The 20,805-nt window shown below is 43.5% G+C and overlaps 1 protein-coding gene across 7 annotated transcripts in view; it reads left to right on the top strand.

Moving 5' to 3' along the window:
* ARHGAP17 (Rho GTPase activating protein 17) overlaps window positions 1-20,805 on the top strand; it is an 89,852-nt gene that overhangs the window by 64,049 nt on the left and 4,998 nt on the right. For 2 of the 7 annotated variants that reach the window (XM_060119938.1, XM_060119942.1), the window contains exons 14-19: window positions 1,797-1,910; window positions 4,368-4,459; window positions 5,795-5,954; window positions 7,637-7,870; window positions 10,310-10,473; window positions 16,666-17,271. In XM_060119938.1, coding sequence (XP_059975921.1) covers window positions 1,797-1,910; window positions 4,368-4,459; window positions 5,795-5,954; window positions 7,637-7,870; window positions 10,310-10,473; window positions 16,666-17,271 — 1,370 coding nt within the window. Of the gene's footprint in view, window positions 1-1,796; window positions 1,911-4,367; window positions 4,460-5,794; window positions 5,955-7,636; window positions 7,871-10,309; window positions 10,474-16,665; window positions 17,272-18,414; window positions 18,720-20,247; window positions 20,297-20,805 lie in introns of all 7 variants that reach the window. The other 5 variants (XR_009534616.1, XR_009534617.1, XM_060119939.1 and 2 more) reach the window with 5 other exon arrangements.

A 20,805-nucleotide genomic window follows, 5' to 3' on the forward strand; every position in this document is an offset into this window, starting at 1 on the left:
AATTAAGCCACCAAGCTACAGTGAAGAATGGTTTAATCCACAGCAGAGAGGCCATTTAATTCAAGCATGTTTGACACATCAAAAAAATGCTCTGGAGAGTAACTCGGGTTTGCTGGGAATGGGATTTGATGTATATTACTGTGATGCATCTGAAGCACATTGATTGTGTCTGGCATTAATAGGTAAGTTGCCTGATCATTTTATCGTTGCAGCTATTGGGGAAAAAAATTCTTATGGAAAGGTTGACTGACAGTATGTTGGATTTGGAGTCTAAATTGTCCAGTATCTAAAAGGCAAAAATTAAACAATAGCTGTACTTTCTGTAATATCTTTCATATATGCTACATAATTTATTTTAAGCAGAACACAAATCATCCTACTAAATAAAATTTCAAGAAATGCAGATTATGTATTAGTTTATGGAATGACTATGTTTTTAGGAAATTTTACCATGGAATAAATTTCTAGAATTTAACCTCTATTTTCCCTTTGACTTAAAATATAACTTTGAAGAAGCATAGAGAGAAGGGTAAAAGGTAGCCCCAGGCAACAAAGTCATTTAAAACCAAAGAAAATGTTGTGAGAGGATTTGGTCCAAAATGACAAATACTTTACTAGTGAAATTTCTGGTATGCCACTTGACCGTTAATTTCAGTCTTAGGTCCTGTCACTAAGCTAAGCTAAACATTCTCTTTTAATATCTTAACTCTCAATTTTGCCGTATGAGTGCATTGATATTTATAATATTCCTTATTTGATTCATTTAACACACTCAGCTTGGAGTTGCAGATACTCTTAGCCTATTTAGTGTCTTATGGTGGAAACTGAATTACAGTTCTTTTACTTTGGGATTTAGCCTTTTATTTTATTTAATTTACTCATTAAAATTTTTACTAATTGTTTTTTGAATAGGGAGGACATTCCCATGGTTCAAAGTTCAAAGACGTACAGTGGAAAATATCTCTCTCCTCTTCCTCTCTCCCAGCCACCCTACTTCCTCTCCTGAGACACAACCTATGTTTTCAGTTTCTTATATATCCTGTCAGCAAGAGATGATACATATAGAATCAAATATATATATACATATACATATGTACAACCATTTCTTTCTCTCACAGCTTTCACTTTTTTAAAAAACCAAATGGCAATGTATATTATATACATCATTCTCCTCCTTGCTTTCTTTGCTTAATATACATCCTGTAGGTTTGTCCATATCAGTACTTCTTACTTTTTTATGACTGCATACTACTCCACTGTGTGGCTATGTTGTAATTTATTTAATCAGCCCCCTATTGGTAGATAGTTGGGTTGTCCTTAATTTTTTGCTTTTATAGTGCTGTTCTTGTACATAAGAGAGTATATCTATACGATAGATTGGATATCTTCGTAATTACAGCCTAAAGCATTTTCAAATACAGTTTCTTTTAAGCAATATACCTATACTTCTATTTTTTTAATGTTTGTATTAAAAACATTGATCCCATTGTTAATCATAGCATAATCTATTTCGGGATAGATAGGGCATAAAGGAGAAACGGATTAGAAATACACAGCATATAGAGATCGAATCTTTGAGGTTTACATTTGACCTGTTTTCACCTTTCAAGCTCTAAACTATCTGTTCCATGAAACAAAGAACACACGCTTAACCCGAGCCCGGTTTGGATTTAGTCATTTAACACCCTGCAGTTAGCACCTGAGCAGTCTGGGGCTGAGCGCCCCCCGGGCAGGGAGATACTATTCCTCCAGATATTTCAGAGTAGATGCTCTCCCCCTTCTCTTTTGTTCCATAGGTATTTAATCAAGTTCCTTGCAAAGCTTGCTCAGACCAGTGACATTAATAAAATGACTCCCAGCAACATTGCAATCGTGTTAGGCCCTAACTTGTTATGGGCCAAAAATGAAGGGTGAGTAATCATTTCCCATATCCTATTATTGTAACTTCTTTCCACCTGATGGGAACAATAGAAATGTAAGTCACTTCTGAAGTTGATCTTTCCCTTTAGCTGACTTTCTCGGAGCACTGCTGTGAGCTGGGCCTGTCCCAGATGCTGGTCGCACAAAGGTGTAGGAGACCTTGTCCCAGTCCTCAAGGGGCCCCAGTCCTGGGCAGCCAGGCAGGTGGACGGCTATAGTGCAGTGATAAGCTCCACATACACGTCTGTGTATCACAGACGTTATGAAGGAGGAACACAGCTCAGGTTGAGAAGTTCAGGAGGCGATGGCACTTGAGGGGCTGATGGATGAATGGTTTCCCACGCGTGGGACCTGAATGAGCCCCGCACAGCGGGTGTGAAAGGGCCTGGTCTCTATGTTGGGCGGGGGCGGGGGGAGCGTAATCATGTGGTCTCATGTAACTTGAGCACAGGGGCCATGAGGCTGTGGCTGAGGTTTATGGAGCTGGAGCCAGGTTAGGAAGGGCCTCACGTATCTTGCTTTTACGGGTCATGGGGGGGAAGGGAGCATCAGAATTTCTCGGCAGAAGAATGACTTGATCAAATTGCATTTAGAAAGATAATTTGTTCGCATTGAGAGCTGTAGATTGACTGGAGGAGAGGGATCAAGGAGGTCAGCTAGAAAGCGTCTGGGAAGTCACGTTGTTGTCTGCTCTGTTTGGTGGCATTATGATGATCCATTTAATCCTCGCAAGTTATCTTTTGGAGTTGGTGCTTTGGTCCTCACTTTTGCAGATGAGGATGCTGAGGCTTAGAGAGGACGAATAATTTGCTTAAGGTTGCACAGCAGGGAAATGGTGGGGCCCACGGAGTCTGTCCTTAAGCTTCACCACCCTTCCCTGCCCCCCGTCACTGCTGTTCAGCTTTGTAAAATCATGAGCGGTTCAAATTTCCATCAAAAAATGCAGGGACTTTCTGAATCAAAATCTTTCTATCTTTAACTCATTCATTCCCTCATGTATGCTCACTCTTGTTTCAGAAAGTATTTATAAGATTCTTTACAAAGATCCAATGTCATAAAGCAAATGAAAGATTAGTGGATATAAAAGCTAACTACATAGTACGTCACATCTTATAGCAAATAAATTCCAGGAAGACCAAAGAGGTAAATATAAAGAGTGATGTCATAAATATGGCAGGTTAAAAAATAAATAAATAAACATAAACACGGCAGGTAAATATTTATTAGCTTTTGGGATATAAATGAATTTTATAAACATAAAGTCAGTTCTGGAAACAAAGAGATTTAGCTCTGTAACAGCTAGAAACTTCTGTAAGTCAGAAAGCTCCTTAAATAAATGGCAATTCACAAACTAGGAGTTCCTCAAAAAATATCCAGGTATATAAAAAGGTCTTGAAATCAATAGACAAACAGTAGCTCCTCAAAAAGAAAAATTTGCAAAGAACAGGAGTGGACTGTTCCTCCCCAGTTCTAAGGTTCTAAGGTACAGGAGGGATCAGAATCCAGATGGGCAGAGGGAAGTGTGAACGGGTGGGGAGGGTAATTTACAGGCAGAGCTTGCATTTTAAGCTGGAATTTAAAAGGAGCTAGAACTTTCACCTGGTTGGAAATTGGGGTGAAAGTGTTCTCCCCAATGGAAAGAGAGGTCAGAGTGATAAAATGAGGGAGGAGATAGGTTTGGGGCAGTCAGGTGTGGGATCCAGCCTATCAAGGATTCAGTGTCTTCATTTATAAGGCCTCAGAACAGTCCCCATGTTGTAAAAATTAAACGCAGGGAGGAATCTGAGGCTCTGAACACGGTAGGTGCTCAGTAAATGTCAGGCCCTTGCAGCTTGTCTGCTTTCCCGTGTTCTGACTCTGAACTGGATATGAGCCCCTCAATAGCAGGAACAATGATTCTTCTTTATTTTCTTCCTTTTGGGCCCTGGGCATTCGGATGCAGTCAGCTTCTGAACATGCATCTGGGGACCAGTCCACATACGTGCGTGACAGCCTTAATAATATGTGTAAATGGGGGGGCCCAGGTCTTCTGATGATGAGAGGCACCCTGAAACACTGCATACGCTTGGCTGCATTCTAGGCAGAATGGGTTTGTGGTGATCTGGAGACTTAGAAGATGACTCCCAGGGGAAGGACTGTGCCAGTGGGTAAATGCAACCCTGTCCCCAAACAACTGAAAACCAGCATTCTGGCACACTGTTGGTCACTGACTTATGCCTAGTTGTTATCACAACACAGACTAAGAAGTGACAGCCGAGTCAGGGCAATCTCTCTTCCTGGGTGATCACTGCCACACCCCTAGGCCAGGGCCTTGTGCATTTAATTTTTGCATTTGTACTTAAATGTTTTATCCTTCTGATATAAAAAATTGAATTGCCCTGACTCAACCTGCAGAAATCAGAGGCTGCCTAGGGAAGGTGTTTTAACTTTGTGAACTTCCTTTGCAGAACGCTAGCCGAAATGGCAGCGGCCACATCCGTCCACGTGGTTGCTGTCATTGAACCCATCATTCAGCACGCCAACTGGTTCTTCCCCGAAGGTAACTGCCACTCCGAGTTCACTGACTCCAAAAGCACAATAATATACAACAATAGTATAAAAAATCTTTTTAGGGGCTTCCCTGGTGGCACAGTGGTTGAGAGCCCGCCTGCCGATGCAGGGGACGCGGGTTTGTGCCCCGGTCCGGAAAGATCCCACATGCCGCAGAGCAACTGGGCCCGTGAGCCATGGCCACTGAGCCTGCGCGTCCGGAGCCTGTGCTCCGCAATAGGAGAGGCCACAACAGTGAGAGGCCCGCGTACCGAAAAAAAAAAATCTTTTTAAAGAAGCAGATACTTCAGTAATCCCTTCATGATTACATAATTGGCTTCACTTTTTCACGTTTCTTTTTAGACTATTTGCATTCATATTTTGACAAAGCAGTAACCACGTTATTGTGTATTTCACTTTGTTTCACTCAACATGGATTCATTCATTCAGCCAGTGTATACTGGACACTCCCTAGGCGCATATGTTTGCTGGTAAGACATGCTGTCTTCCCTGGAGGAACTTGGTCACTGGAGAAGGAGGCTTCCTCATCAGAGAAACTGTAACACATGGCACATTAGAAGGAAGATGGATGGGGAATGAGTTGACAACTCATGCTGGGCACAAAGTGCCAGGGATTGCGTTATAGAAGAGGTGACACTGAATACGCAGGGATCCTCAGAGGTTCCGTGGCTCCCTTTGCGGGTACTGGTTGGGCAAGTGCTGGGAGTCTGGACCTCCCACCCCAGCTTTGCCCAGAGCAGCCCTGCTGTCATCCTCTGGCGTGTAAGCTCCGTGAGGCCAGGACACGCTCATCTTTTCTTTACCACTGACTTCCGCCGTCGAGAATCACGCCCCACTCATGTAAGGTTGTGCAGTAAATGTGTGATGGATGAATGAATATTGTCATTCTGTCCAAGATTTCCTTTGAGAAAACGAGTCTTCAAAATCTGCTGTAGGCAGTATGGAATTGATGTTGCCTTTTATTTCGATTTAATATCAAGTTGTAAATATCTTATTTTTTTATGATTCAGATAAGTATAACCCATGCTCACATTCCTCTTCTGTATTCCATGATATTTTTTTTAACAAAAAGGAAAGCAGGGGTGTTGTGTGACTTGGATTCTGAATCATAACCCCTCCCCTATTTCTGGTTTTCTTATTTTACCCGCCACCCTGGTTTGGTAAACTGTCCTTTAAGAAGGTGAGAGTGCCCGGGGCTTCCACCTGTGAAATAGTGAGGGCTTGTGGATGGAAAAATGAGGCTCCTATTCCAGTGGGGTGTTCTCAAGCTCCCTCAACCCCTGTGCCCTGTGTCTCATATACACTTGTTTCTTTCTTCTGGCAGAGGTGGAATTTAATGTTTCAGAAGCATTCGTACCTCTCACCACCCCAAATTCCAATCACTCATCCCACACTGGAAATGACTCTGTCGACTCGGGGACCCTGGAGAGGAAGCGGCCTGCCAGCATGGCGGTGATGGAGGGGGACCTGCTGAAGAAGGAGAGGTGTGTGCAGAGCTATTGACTTTCACACCGGCAGTCGATGGCTTGGAGAGGAGTCGGTGGCCCACCGTCCCTGGTCCTGCCTCAGTGGCCTTGCCACTGGGGAGTGGCCTGCACCCAGGCCTGTTAGAGTCCAGCTAGTTTCAGGAATTCTGCTTTAGTCCATTGCAAACATTAATCTGACCCCAAAGTAGGTGTGTAGCTTGTCAGTTAACAATCATACCTGACACATTCAAGCTTTACTTGGTGGTCTCTGATAAGCCCTACACGGTAGCATCACACACATGTTACAAATTCACCTAAATGTACTTGACTGGGGAAAAAGAAAGAAAAAGAAAAAAAAATGTTAAGTATTGTGGACGTCTGTCCAGGAGTGAATGTGAGAGCAACCCACCCCTCACAGTGACATGTGCGAGTTGGTGTTTGAAGACATATATTCTTAGTATAACCTGGCCCCTCATTGGAAGCCAACCATAGAAACCTCAGTGTTTGCCAATTCTGGAATCCAAAAAAAAGCCTGTGTTGGACTAGTGAGAGACAGTACTAGTCTTTATTGCTAGGCTTCTTGGGTGATTTGTGGGACTTTCAAAGGTTGTTAAGGCTATTTGTGATTTTTGCCTTCAGATGCCAATCTATCCGACATGTGTGCTTAAGTGCCACTGTGTTCACCAGTAATGCTGAGTTAGAAGTCATGTGCTTTTCTCGCATACATGCATTAATGTTACTGAAAATAGTTTTACATTAAAACTAAACAGCAAGCTCTTATTCTAATTGCCCAATCTTATAGTGTGGTCTGTTTTTTGTTTTGCCTTCTTTTTTTTTTTAAACCCATAGCAAAGGAAAAAGCTTTACTTTTCTATTCTGTCACTTCTCTGAACCCACATTCCCACATTCAGAAGTGCTTCCTGATGACAAACTCTGTCCTCCACAGAATTAGCCTTTATATATTTTAACTTACAGAATGGAATGTCATGGGTCTAGTTAGCACACAATAAACAGTTCTTAGCCATCTTCCTGGATGGATTCCCCCCGCCAACTGACCCAGTAGCCACAAGCCCAGGGAGCCATGTGTCTTTTTATTTTTTGAACTGGAAAAAAGTGTTGAGGTTCATACACCAGTGGGCTTCAGTGAAAAGTGAATATCCCTTCTAACCTGTCCTCCAACCACCATCCCCTTCCCCAAAGCAACTATTTTTCCAGTCCTACACATCCTTTCAGATACATTCTTCGCATACGCATAGACCAGTGTTTGTACATCTCAGCTTAAGAGGCAGTGCAATGTGACAGCCTTACGTTGCCACTGGTGGCACTTCTGCACTCAGCTTCCACCTTGATGCCCAAACACACAGGTTCGAGATAATTGCCTTGTACATCGTACTATGGAAATAAAAACACAAACATGATGTCACCTACTCAAGATGAAGGCTGCCCATTTGCTTTCAGCTGCTCATACCCACTTTGAGAAAGGGCATTGATGAGTACCAGGTCCAAGTTTAAAGCCCACTTGAGTTGCTTGCCTGGGTAACAGGAGTGACCATTAATCTGGTCCTTGCCGCTTCATTGCATGCTGGGCAACTTGGGTGGCTGTCCCTGCGTGTGGGGTTTTACACGCAAGGACCCATGGGCTTCTGTGTCAGTAGTCGGCTCGCATGGTGTGTTGTTGACTGTTTCTTCTCTCTGTGTAGCTTTGGTGTGAAGCTTATGGACTTCCAGGCTCACCGGCGGGGTGGCACCCTAAATAGAAAGCACATATCCCCTGCTTTCCAGCCGCCACTCCCGCCCACAGATGGCAGCACCTTGGCTCCAGCGGGCCCAGAGCCCCCTCCCCAGGGCTCTAGGGCCGAAAGCAGCACAGGGGGTGGGACTGTCCCCTCCTCTGCGGGCATACTGGAGCAGGGGCCCAGCCCGGGCGACAGCAGGTAAGGAGGCCAGCATCTGCTGGCGGTGGGTGCCAGACACCCCAGCCTTCTTGCAGGCGCTGGCCTGTGGGCATGGCCTCCATGCCCCAAGGATCACTAGGCATGGAGTGAACCAGCTTTGCCTTCACTCTTCCGGTTGGCAAAGGATGGAAAAAAAGACTGCAAATTGCTTGCTTCCTTTCCTGTTTTCAAAAGAAAGCAACATTTGTTTGCATTCTTTACCATACTGCTTTGGGGCTGGAAGCCAGAAGCCGATAAGTGTCTAGCAGTCTTATAAGCCTCTCTTACCTGTTTGATGTGTACTCGTTGTTCGTGTACCATTTGCTTGTTGTCATTCAGTATGCTAACTAGTAAACATTTGAATGCAACAAGTTAGTGAAGTTATTATATTCCTGGCATTCACTCACTCATCCATTCATTCATCCGTCCATCCATTTATCATTCATCCATCCATCCATCCATCCATCCATCCATCCATCCATTTATCATTCATCCATCCATCCATCCATCCATCCATCCATCCATTCATCCAATCAGATTTACTGAATAACTGAGTACTGAATAATATGTGCTGTCTCTGCTATACTGAGCATCCCCCCAACCCCCTGGCTTTCAGTCTTGTAGGGCAGGTGATACATGAGTACAAGGTAGAAAATGTGATGATAGGTTTTCTTAAGAAGCTCTTTTGTTGCTTCACCTTTTGATTAACCACCTGGAGCGGACTAAGAATATATAGCAACTTAAAGGAAAAATACCTTTGAAGTTGAGACCTTTATTTAATTTGCACAAATTCAGTTCTCCACTCTGACCTAGGCAGATGACCACCAGAGGCCACTTCAGGTGGTATCTCGGGTCGTACAGAACTGGCAGCTGCTGTAAAAGATGAGCCCCTCTAGTACGTGCTAACATTTTTATTGCATTTGGTCTACCGTGGCCACCTATAAAGCACTAAATGATTACATATAAAGTAAAATAAATGATAAAACAAGGATGGCCTGTTAATCGTGTACTTTTTTTCCGCCCAGAGGTGACTTTGCCTTGGGAGAACTCCCTCACCTCTTCTTCTTTGGGTGGAGAGAGAGTGCCTCGTGCTGTGTGAAGCTAGCTGCTTAGGAGATCGGAATCTCGTTAAATCCTTATAGCTGAACTCTGAGGACTTTGTGCATTCCTGAATACCTTTCTACCCGTATAATTTGAGGAAATTCACTTTTTTGGTTAAAAATGTCTAAGGCTTCAAACTCCCTAGTGCTTCACATGCACGTCGTAAGCTCCACGTTGGTCTTTCCGTAACTGCTACCACACATATATTTGTTTGGGCTTAAATCTTTTTCTTGGAGAAAAAAAAGTCTTAGCAAACTCTTACACATTTCCATTTACCTGTAGCATTCAATTTGTTTAATCAAGGCTAAATATATTATTTAAGACAATAATTAGTCTTCACTGCAGAAGGACAAATAGAATGTCAGTTATCAATTTGCTCTTTGTTCTTTTGCTCTGTAGATATTTTTGTGTACATCTCACTAATGCCATTTACTCTTTGGTGACCTTGACAAATTGTAGCTATAAAGTTCAGTATAAAAAGTTCTGAGCCAGGGCTTCCCTGGTGGCGCAGTGGTTGAGAATATGCCTGCCAATGCAGGGACACGGGTTCGGGCCCTGGTCTGGGAAGATCCCACATGCCGCGGAGCACCTAAGCCCGTGAGCCACAACTACTGAGCCTGCGCGTCTGGAGCTTGTGCTCCACGACAAGAGAGGCCGCGACAGTGAGTGGCCCACGCACCGCGATGAAGAGTGGCCCCCGCTTGCCGCAACTAGAGAAAGCCCTTGCACAGAAACGAAGACCCAACACAGCCAAAAATAAAATAAATAAATAAATAAAATTTTTTTAAACTTAAAAAAAAAAAGTTCTGAGCCAGGAATTAGGAAGCCTGAGCTCTGATCCCTACCCCAGTATTAACCAACTCTGGGCCCTGAGCAATCATTTAGCCTCTCAGAGTTTCTCTTTCCTGAAGTCCAAATTACTGATAATAATTGAGCACTTTGTAATTTAGAGTAGTGTTAGTATTTTGCTATTGCATTTGCTTAGTTTTGTGCATCGTTTATGACAAAATCGCATTATTTTGAAGTCCAAAAACCCTTTCATGTTTTTAAATACTGCCCAATTTAAGTGCAAGCACACTAGAACTTGAAATGGCCTCTATCATGATATTTAAGTGGCAGAGTAGTTGGAAGATAGTCTGATGCCATGAATCTCATAAAATATGTGGTCCTGTGTGGCACCAAATATTAGCTTCACAGACCCAGTGTGAGCTATTTAAAATTTCAGATCACCTCCTTGCCCGCTGCAGTGAAAACTCTAGCTGGAATCTGATATTTTAGCATGTTTAGCTTTTCTAGCTGGGAGTGCCTGACATCTAACTTGGCTTCTGCTTCCCTTAGTCCTCCAAAGCCCAAGGATCCTGCGGCTGCACCTGTACCCGGGAGAAACAGCAGTCAGGCGGCCCCCGGGCAAAGCCAGGCCCAGGCCACTGGCGGCTCCCATCAGCTATCTGTGGGCCCTACGCACAATTCCGCCGGCCCGAGCCCTCACACGGTGCGCCGAGGTAAGTCACCACCTTTACTCTGCACCCTTGGGGAGGGATGTGCAAACCTTCCTGGGTCGGTGCAGGGGTCAGGTTGAGAACCTTGTTCCGATGGTTCCATGTCTGTTATAAAATGGCGAGCAGAAAAACCAGTCGTTAAGGAAAAGAATCATTAAAGGGAGATGGAAAAATGGGGAGCAGGAAAGCAGACATTTAAGGATATGTTCAAGCTACAAAGCTTAACAAACAATCATTTCTCCAGAAACGCCCCCATTTTCCAGGAATCTGGTGCTCCAAGCCCTCGCTCTGTTTTGGAACTGCCACAGCCTGGCCTCTGTCCCAGCCAGGCTTCGTGAGTCTGGGAGCACTCGTGCCCTCTGGATTGGGATCAGGGCCTTCTAGTTCCCTATTCACATGTAATCTGGACTGCTCCCACTTATGCCCTCGTGGTCCTCCACCCAGCAGCCAGGGAAATGGCTGTTTTTTCTTTCTTTCTTTCTTTTTTTAAATGAATGAAGGGTTCTTTAAATTCTATAGTGCTTTACAATTGTCAAAAGTTTCACACAAATGATTTCATATAATCCCATAATAACACCTCCTCTTTTTTTCCCTACTCCTCTATCTTGCCCCTTCCCCCTTCCCTCTCCCCACTGGTACATTCCCTATGTCTGTGAATCTGCTTCTTTTCTGTTTTATTCACTAGTTTGTTGTATTTTTTAGATCCCACACATAAATGATATCACATAGGATTTGTCTTTCTGTCTGACTTATTTCACTCAGCATAATGCCCTCCAGCAGGGGGTAGCTTTAAAACACAAAGCAGAGCGTGTCATCCTGGCTGAAGCTCTCCAGTGCCTTCCACGTGGTCTGGCCGGGCCGCCTGTGAGCCCAGCTCCTCCCCTGCCCCCTCACTCACTTCAGCCTCGCTGGTCTGCACTCTGCCCCTCAGTGCACTAACCTTATTCCCTCTTCAGAGCTTCCACACGTGTTCTCTTACAGAACATTCTGTCCCACATCTTCACATGGTTCCTTCTTTTTTATTTTATCGGGGTAAGATCACAACATGAGATCTACCCTCTTAAATATTTGTGTACAGTATCCAGTACTGTACTCTTAAGTGTACAATACAGTATTGTACTATAGGCACAATGATGTAAAGCTACCTGACATAATTGAAACCTTATGCCTATTGAATACCAGCTCTCCATCACTCCCCATCTCTACTCTATACCCCCAGCCCCTGGCAACTCCCATTCCACTCTCTGATTCTAAGAGTTTGACTATTTTAGATACTTCATGTAAGTGGAATCATGCAGTATTTGTCCTTCTGTGACTGGCTTATTTCACTTAGTATAATGTCTTTAAGGTTTGTCCATCTTGTTATATATATGACAGAATTTCCTTCCTTTTTAAGGCTAAATAATATTCCATTTTATGTATATACCACATTTTTTTAATCCAGTCATCTGTCAATGGGCATATAGGTTGTTTCCATGTCTTAGCTATTGTGAATAATGATGCTTCAGTGACCATGGATGTGCAAATAATCTCTTCAGGATCCTGACTTCAGTTCTTTTGGATAAATACCCAGAAATGGGATTCTTGAATCAATATGGTAGTTCTATTTTTAATTTTTTTAGGAGCCTCCATACTGTTTTCCATAATGGCTGTACCAATTTACATTCCCACAAATAGTGTATGGGAGTTCCAGTTTCTCCATATTCTCACCAGCACTTGCTGTCTTTTTTTTTATATTAGCCATTCTAACAGATGTGAGGTAATATGTCGTTTTGGGGTTTGATTTGCATTTTCCTGATTGTTAGTGATGTTGAGCACCTTTTTATATGCCTGATGGCCATTTTTATGTCATCTTTAGAGAAATGTCTATTCAAGTCTTTAGTCCATTTTTTTATTTATTTATTTTTGGCTGTGTTGGGTCTTCGTTGCTGCACACGGGCTTTCCCTAGTTATGGTGAGCAGGGGCCACTCTTTGTTGTGGTGTGAGGCCTTCTCACTGCGGTGGCTTCTCTTGTTGTGGAGCACGGGCTCTAGGCACGCAGGCTTCAGTAGTTGTGGCACGTGTGCTCAGTAGTTGTGGCTCACGGGCTCTAGGGCGCAGGCTCAGTAGTTGTGGCACACGTACTTAGCTGTCATGCGGCATGTGGGATCTTCCTGGACCAAGGCTTGAACCCATATCCCCTGCATTGGCAGGTGGATTCTTAACCAGTGTACCACCAAGGAAGTCCCTTTAGGCCATTTTAAAATCAGGTTGTTCGTGAGACTTCCCTGGTGGTCCAGTGGCTAAAGACTCTGTGCTCCCAATGCAGGGGGCCTGGGTTCAATCTCTGGTCAGGGAACTAGATCCCACATGCCACAACTAAGACTTTGCATGTCGCAACTAAAGATCCCGCATGCCACAACGAAGATCTCGCATGCAGCAATGAAGATCCCTGTGTGCCGCAACTAAGATCCAGTGCAGCCAAATAAATAAATAAATTTTTTTAATTTCTTTTTTTTTAATCAGGTTATTCATTTCTTTGCTATTGAGCTACAGGAGTTCTTTATATACTTTGGAAATTAACACCTTATCAGATACATGGTTTGAAAATATTTTCTCCCATTCTGTAGGTTGCCTTTTCATTCTGTCGTTTCCTTTGTTGATTGTACCAAAGCTTATTAGTTTGATGTAATCCCACACATCTATCTTTGTTTTGTTACCTGTGCTTTTGGGGTCATATCCATGAAATCACTGCCAACACAAATGTTACGAAGCTTTCACTCCTTTTCTTCAAGGAGTTTTACAGTTTCAGGTCCTATGTTTAATCCATTTTGAGTTGACTTTTGTGTATTGTGTAAGATAAGGGTCCAATTTCATTCTTTTGCATGTGGATATCCAGTTTTCCCAGCATCATTTGTTGAAGAAACTATCCTTTCCCCATTGTGTATTCTTGGTACCCTGTCAAAGATCAATTGACTGTATAGGCATGGATTTATTTCTGTTCTCTCTATTCTGCATCACACATGGTTCCTCCATCATTCAGGTCTCAGCTCAAAGAGTACTTCCTTTGTGAACCCTCCTTGACCACCCAGTCTGAACTGATGACCACCTGCCAACCCCACCACTCACATAAATTATTCTCTGTCACATCACTCTATTTCTCTCAGAGCCTTTTCCTCCATCTGAAATTTTTAAATTTGTTTTTTAGCGTATTTCCAGTCTCCCCTAGTAGCTCTTAAAGAGCTGGGATTTTACCTGACTCATGCACTCCAGTATTCCTAGCCCTTGTCCTGTGCCTGTCACAGAGAGGGCACTCAAATATGTGTGGTCTGAAAGCTTCAAGTGCCTCTTAGATCTAGAGCAACTTGGGATGATTTAGCTGTCCCCCACCATCTGGGACACTTGACAATGTCCAGAGACGTTTTTGGTTGTCACAAGCAGGGAGGGGAGTGGTATTGGCATCTAGTGGGTAGAGGCCCGGGATGCTGGTAAACATCCTACAATGTGCAGGACAGCCCCCAGCAACAAAGAACTATCTAGCCCAACATGTCAGTACTGCTGAGGTTGAGAAACTCTGGTCTAGAAAGGGACATGATTTACTGAAAATGCTTCTAAAGCCAATTAAATTCCATGTGAACCATGGTACCCTGTCTTAACTCCCAACTGCATTTATCGGAGGATGGATAATCTTCAATATGAAATGACATATATTTAAAATTTTTTTGAATTTTATATAATTTTAGACTTAAAGGAAAGTTGCAAAGATAGTATAGAAAATGCCCATATAGTCTTCACTGAGCTTCTCTTAATTTTACTATCTCACAGGACAACTACTGAAATCAGGAAACTAACACTGATGCAATATTATTAGCTAAACTTCAGGCTTTGACCAGATTTCTGAGTTTTTCCAGTAGAGTTTTCTTTCTGTCCCAGTATCAATCCAGAATCCCATGTTGCATTTTCTTTTAAGATGTACAATACAGTGTGATGACTCAATATATGTATACATTGTGAAATAATTACCACAGTCAAGTTAGGGGGTTAATATCCAACATATGATAAAAAACTCATACAATTCAATAGCAAAAAAAACAGATAACCCAATTGAAAAATGGGCAAAGGATATATTTCTAGTCCATATCACTTTAATATCTCCTCTGTAACCAGGACTGGGGAAATAGAATAAATAACAGTTTTGCTATTGAAAAATCTTAAGAAGGCTTTCCTCTGAGCCACCACCACCTTCATCTGTATCCCAACTGGTGCGCAAGGAAAATTAGGTCTTTTCTACCTGGATTCCAGGTAGAGCCCTGCTTTCAGGTTGAGGTTCCTTCGTAGCCCCATTTGGAGTCTTTCCTGCTTCCTTTTTCCTGCAATCATAGATCTCAGTTTGATCCTTTGTGTGCCATTCCCCACCCTGGCTCAGCCTCCCAGCACCTTCACGGTGGCCTCAGACAAGGCCTGCCTTTCTCCCAGCCTGGCCTCCACGTTGGACGTGGCCAATGTGGGACTTGAGCCTTATCACGCTACTCTCATGCTTCCTCTTCTAATTCCCTCTGCTCCCTTAAGTGTCAGGAATGATCTTTTATTCAATATGAATTTATAATTAACGTTGCTTAGAACAGAGAGCTAGAAACTTTTCTTTTCAAGTTGCTTACGATAACCAGAGTGTGGCTAATATTCCAGATTCCTTTGTCAGCTGGTTGGTTGTTTCTGTGGGAAAAGCTCTTCCCAGTTCTGGGATCAGAAGTGGCCCCTATGAGCAGGAAGCCAGGCAGTGCAGGAAGGAGGAAGAGGGAAAAAAGAGTCCAAGGAGTCCACAGGACATGGTGTGAGCCTCTGTTCTGCTCCCTACTGGCTGTGTGACCTTTTACAAACACTTGACCTCTCTGAGCCTTGGTTTTCTGCACCGTGAAATGGATATAACAATGCCTGTTTTGTGGTGTGCTTGTGAGACTTAAATGAGACAGTTTATGTAAAGGGCCCAACTTGGTGCTGGTCATGTGTTAGGTGAGTGATACATGTTCATTTCTTCCCTTCGTTTCCCTCTCCCTTCCTTAGGCGATTAGTAAGAGCTCAGCAGAACTTGAAATATGCTAAAGTCTCTCCTTTCCACCCAACCTCTCAGCCCAAACCCAGTCTCCAGACTTGTTTTTTCTACCTGCCTTACCATTCTCAGTACCAGATTCCCACCACCAGTGATGCTGATCTCAGCTGGTGTAGGGAGGAGACGGATGTGATTCCGCTCTCCTGAGAGCCGAATCTAAGGCGATCATCCAGATTTGTACTTTTATCTAGAATATATCTATTAGCACAAATGATTCTGGAATTCATAGAATTTCTGTTATAAAAAAAATCAAGTCCTCTAGGAGAAGATGGCTTAGAGCAAGGGGTCCATGGTTATGTACAGGCAAACCAGTCGTGCTTAGGGGTCCCCCCCCACCACCGCTTAGCTGCTCTTGCTTCTCTGTGTCTCTCCTCATGAGAGAAGGTCGCTGTCAAGTGGGCTTTGAGCGGAGATTCCATGTAGGCGGGGCGGCCTCCATTAACTGAGTTTTCTAATTATTCAACTTTTTAAATGACAGGTCTGTAAAGACCTATAGGTGTATAATGTACTTTTAAAAAATAACCTTTTTATTTTGGAATAATCTTAGATTTACGGGAAAGTTGCAGAGATAGTCTGGAGTTCTCACATACCCCTGACCCACTTTCCTCTGCTAACATCTTACATCACCACAGTACATTTATCACGGCTAAGAAACCAACGTTGGTACATTAGTACTCACCAAACTCATTTTGTTCAGATGTCACCGGTTTTTCCTCTAACAGCCGTCTTCCGACCCCTGCTGGCCCCCACCCAAAAGAACACAGGGCATTTAGTCATCACGTCTCCTTACTCTCCTCTGGCCTGTGACGGTTTCTCCGTCTTCCCTTGTTTTCTCACGGCCTTGACAGTTCTGGGGGGTGCTCGCATTTTAAAGACAGTCTCTCAATTTGTGTCTGTCAGATGCTTTTTTCACGGTTAGACTAAGACTGGGGGTTTGGGGGAGGAGGACCACGGTGGTGAGGTGCCACCAGCTGGCGTCGTATTGGGAGTGGGCCTGGGTGCTGATCTCAGCTGGCTTACACGGTGACATCAACCTCAGTACCCTGGCCCAGGGGGCGTTGGCCATCACCGTGCTGCTCTTCCTGAGAGGTGTTTTTCCTTTGTGCAGCTGTTAAGAAACCTGCTCCAGCACCCCCGAAACCTGGAAACCCGCCTCCTGGCCATCCCGGGGGCCAGAGTTCTCCAGGAACATCTCAGCATCCACCCAGCCTGTCACCAAAGCCGTCCACCCGAAGCCCTTCCCCCCCAACTCAGCCGCCCGGCCAGGCCCCAGGCCAGGCCTGCGCCACGTCGCAGCTCTCCGCACCCCGGAGATACTCCAGCAGCCTGTCTCCGATCCAAGCCCCCAACCACCCGCCGCCGCAGCCCCCCACGCAGGCCACACCGCCGCCAGCGCTCGCCAAGCCAGGCAGCCAGGGCCCGCCGGCCCCCGGGGCCACACCCGGTGAGCCCGGACTGGAGCAGTCCTCCCACACCCCTCCCCAGACGCCGACGCCCCCCAGCACTCCGCCCCTAGGAAAACAGAACCCCGGCCAGGTGGTGAGTAACCCTGAGACCACGCAGCCACACGCTGGAACCTTGCCGAGACCAAGACCAGTACCAAAGCCGAGGAACCGGCCCAGCGTGCCCCCACCCCCTCATCCTCCTGGCGCCCACTCCGCCGGGGATGGCAGCCTCAGCATCGCAGCTCCCACCTCCTCCAAAATAGTCACGGGTAAGTGGGAAGTGGGTTCAGACATTTCCCCCTTTCCAGTCTACCTGGCTTTTTACTGCTCCCCCTCATTTAGGCTTCCGTTTATATCAGGGGTTGGCAAACTACCATGCAGGACAGATCTGGCCCTCAGCTTGTTTTTGTAAATAAAGTTTTATTGAAACACAACCACACCCATTTGTTGACATATTCTTTCTGGCTGTCGTGCTAAAACAGCAGAGTTGTGTAGTCCTTTCAGAGGTCATATACTTCCAGAGCCTTCAAAGTTACTACTTCGCCCTTGAAGTTTGCCAACCCCTGATGTCTAGGTTCACTATGTGTTTAAGAGCCATCTACATTTACATTTTTCTAGGTATAATGACCTGGTAATCCAGGTGGAAGGTATTGTACAACTTGAGCATGACATCCATTTCTTAGTGAATCCCTCATTAAAATGCTTATTTTCCTTTTAAGAGTAAAAATATTCATAGAAATTGAAGCATTTCAGGTATAATCTTAAAAAACGTGATTTGTGCCACATTGGATGCTCTGGGAAGGGAGATTTGGGACACGATCATATGAGAGTGCCAGCCTCTAGTGGCAAAGGACAGAAGAATCAATATTTCCTCATAATTGCATGGAAATCTGTTTTGGGTATTGGTGATTGTACAGATTTTACCTACCTAGTGGGGTATTTTTTTTATAGACAGTCTAGAACATGACCATTTTCTTTAATTATGATTCTTTTAAAAATTTCCATCTCAAGTGCTCTAATTTACTATTTGATTTAAGGATGGGATGGATAGATTTTTTTTAGTGTGTTTTCTTAAAATGGTAATTAGGAGCTTTGAATCATTTCTTAGAACAGCCTAGTTTTAAATTTTCCTAAGTGGAGCCATTTTTAGAGAAGTAGCTGAAATATACCTCTGGGCCCTCCAAGCATCCTGAATGACATCTCTGCTGAAAATGAGCAAAGGATACACCCCACACTGGTACCCTAAATGATGAGGGTTAACCGACTAGTCTTTCTTTTGATAACTTTTTTTTTCAGGAATATAATGCGTGATTTGTGTGTGTTATAAATTGTTAACTTTTTTCTGATGACACTTCAGCTTTTATGTTTAAAAAAACAAAGCCACATTGGTTTGTTTGTTTGTTTCCCAATAGATGCCCTTCCTAGCGCCCTCACAGGTGGGGAAGGTTTCCAGGACTAAGGTCTGTAACCACCCCCAAGCAGCTTCCTGCAGCTCCAAATGCTCCTGCTTAGCCGTGTTTTGCATACGTGCTTTTGACTTTGTGCTCAGGAGCAGCCATCTGACCCCCTGCCATCCATTCTCTAGACATCACTTTTGTTTTTATCAGAAGCACTTTGAGCTGCAATGCTTCGAATTCAAGAGGTAGATGTCAGTAGATTGCAAGCCCGATTTCAAGCCGCTCAGATAAGATACTAAGAAATGTCTCCTTTCTTTTTGGTAAGCCTTTCACAAGCATTCTGCTCTTTTCAGCGTGATTTCCCTCTCATTGATTGGCTCATCAGCATACATCCAAAGAGGTCTCGGGTGCAGTTAGCACGGAAAATTGAGTCCCTTGTGTCTTGAGCTTTAATTTTTAATTTTATCTCTTAAGTGCAAGTTAACTGCATGGAGCTTCTTAATTTGGTGTTTGAATTTCTCAGAACCACCCCCCCCAAAAAAAAAACAATCTTCCTCCAAAGATCCCACACTAAATTTCTTTGCATTCTGGCATGCTTACATTTTGCTTTCTTAAACCATATGAGCTTTTTGAAAGGTACTGTGAGGCTCATCTGAATCTTGCCTTTAGGTCCACACTTAGACGGAATAAGGCTCTCGTTACTGCTTTAATCAGCTGATCTGAGCCTTAAGCCTTCAGTGGACTACTTAGCCAGAGTTTTCACATCTTTGGTCTGAGGAAGACTTTCTATAGATACCAGAAGGGGAAAACAAGAATGTGATCTTTACAGCACAGAGGAGGGCACAAAGGCATGATTCCGCCTTCCTGACTCCTAGTTGATGAACCCAAAAGTCTGTGGTTGCCCAGTTGGGTGTGAAAATCACAGAGTGAAATGACTAAACCCTAATTAAGGCTGAGCCTTTTAACACTTCAATACTTGTGACACATCAGAATTTTATTCCCAGATCTTCCCTTTTATTTAGATGAAAGACTACAGACCAGAATTACGTCTGCTCTTTAATACCATTTTTACCTGGGGTTTATTTATTTCAGAAGCTTATTTTATTGATCTGCTGTAACACTGCAGTGCTGTGTACTTTGACACTTGTCAGATAAGTGAAATTTGATATTATAAATACTTTTCCTTAGGATATTAGCTAAATATTTTAAAACCACTCTGCACTTCGAATTCTCCTAACTCAAGAAATTACAGGTCACCACCATTATCTTTGTATTACAGAATTACTTTTTAATTTCTTAAAATCCCCTGGATTGCCATTAAGAGTACACAGAAGGCCAGCATTTAGAATTTATGAATATGCTCCTGTTGTTCATGCTGCTATTAAGCAATCTTGGATATAGCCATTGGGTATTTCAAGAAGAAAAAAATGTCACTTCCCTAGACAGGTAGTCCTTTATTATGACATCATGTTTTCACTTGGAAAACTCTAGACAGACAAATTCCTGAGAACAGGTTATTCATTTAGAGCATTTAATCTTAAAAATTGAATTAAGGCCTGGGGATTAAGATAAACTCTTGGGGGGTGATTACTGCTGCTAAACAGGTTTGACAGCCAATTTGTGGCAGCTCAGCACCAGCACCAGAGGAAGGAGGGATTCTGCTGTCATTGTGAATCTCTTCCTAATTTGTTTCTCTAGAAAGCAGTAGGAAAAAGAAAAAAAGAAAGAAAGAAAAAGAAAGCAGTAGGAGTTTAGCTTTCCAAGGAAAAGAGTTTACATCTTGCTGTTTTTAAAGTAATAGATTTTAGCCAAGAGTGTTCTAATTTAACATTTTATTAAATAATTTAGATGTATGACCTGCCATATTCAGTAGGAACTGAAATTGGAATATTTAATGGTAAGGAAAAGGCACCTGATTGGCCAAAGCATTTTTGCTGCTTGATGATCATATTTGTGCACTAATGCCTGATATTAACCGGTCACTCTAACCCTGCCTGCTTGCACCCCTACTAATAGTGCATGTGCTAAAGGAGGCTGGCTTTGTTCATGCTTGCTGCCAAGTACTCTGAATACTAAGCGCGTTCACAGCCATGCAACACGTCATCACCAGGCTGGCCTTGTTACCTCTTTAACTTCCAGTCTTTTCTGTACTGGGCAGGCTTGAGGGGTAGTGGAAAGAGCACACACTAGAATCAGACAAGCCTGAATAAAAATTTCAGCTCACTCTGTGTAACAATGGCACGGCACAACCTGGTTGATCTGTAAAATGGTGACATTCATGAGAATAACCTTCAAAGGGATTACAGTAGATAAAATAAGAAAAGCATCGTGCGGTTCTTAATATACAGGGGGTCTAAGTAAATGGTAGCTATTTATTATCATTTATATGGAGAAAAAAAAAGATAA

Source organism: Mesoplodon densirostris, chromosome 16 (genome assembly GCF_025265405.1).
Source record: "Mesoplodon densirostris isolate mMesDen1 chromosome 16, mMesDen1 primary haplotype, whole genome shotgun sequence".
NCBI classification, from domain to species: Eukaryota; Metazoa; Chordata; class Mammalia; order Artiodactyla; family Ziphiidae; genus Mesoplodon; species Mesoplodon densirostris.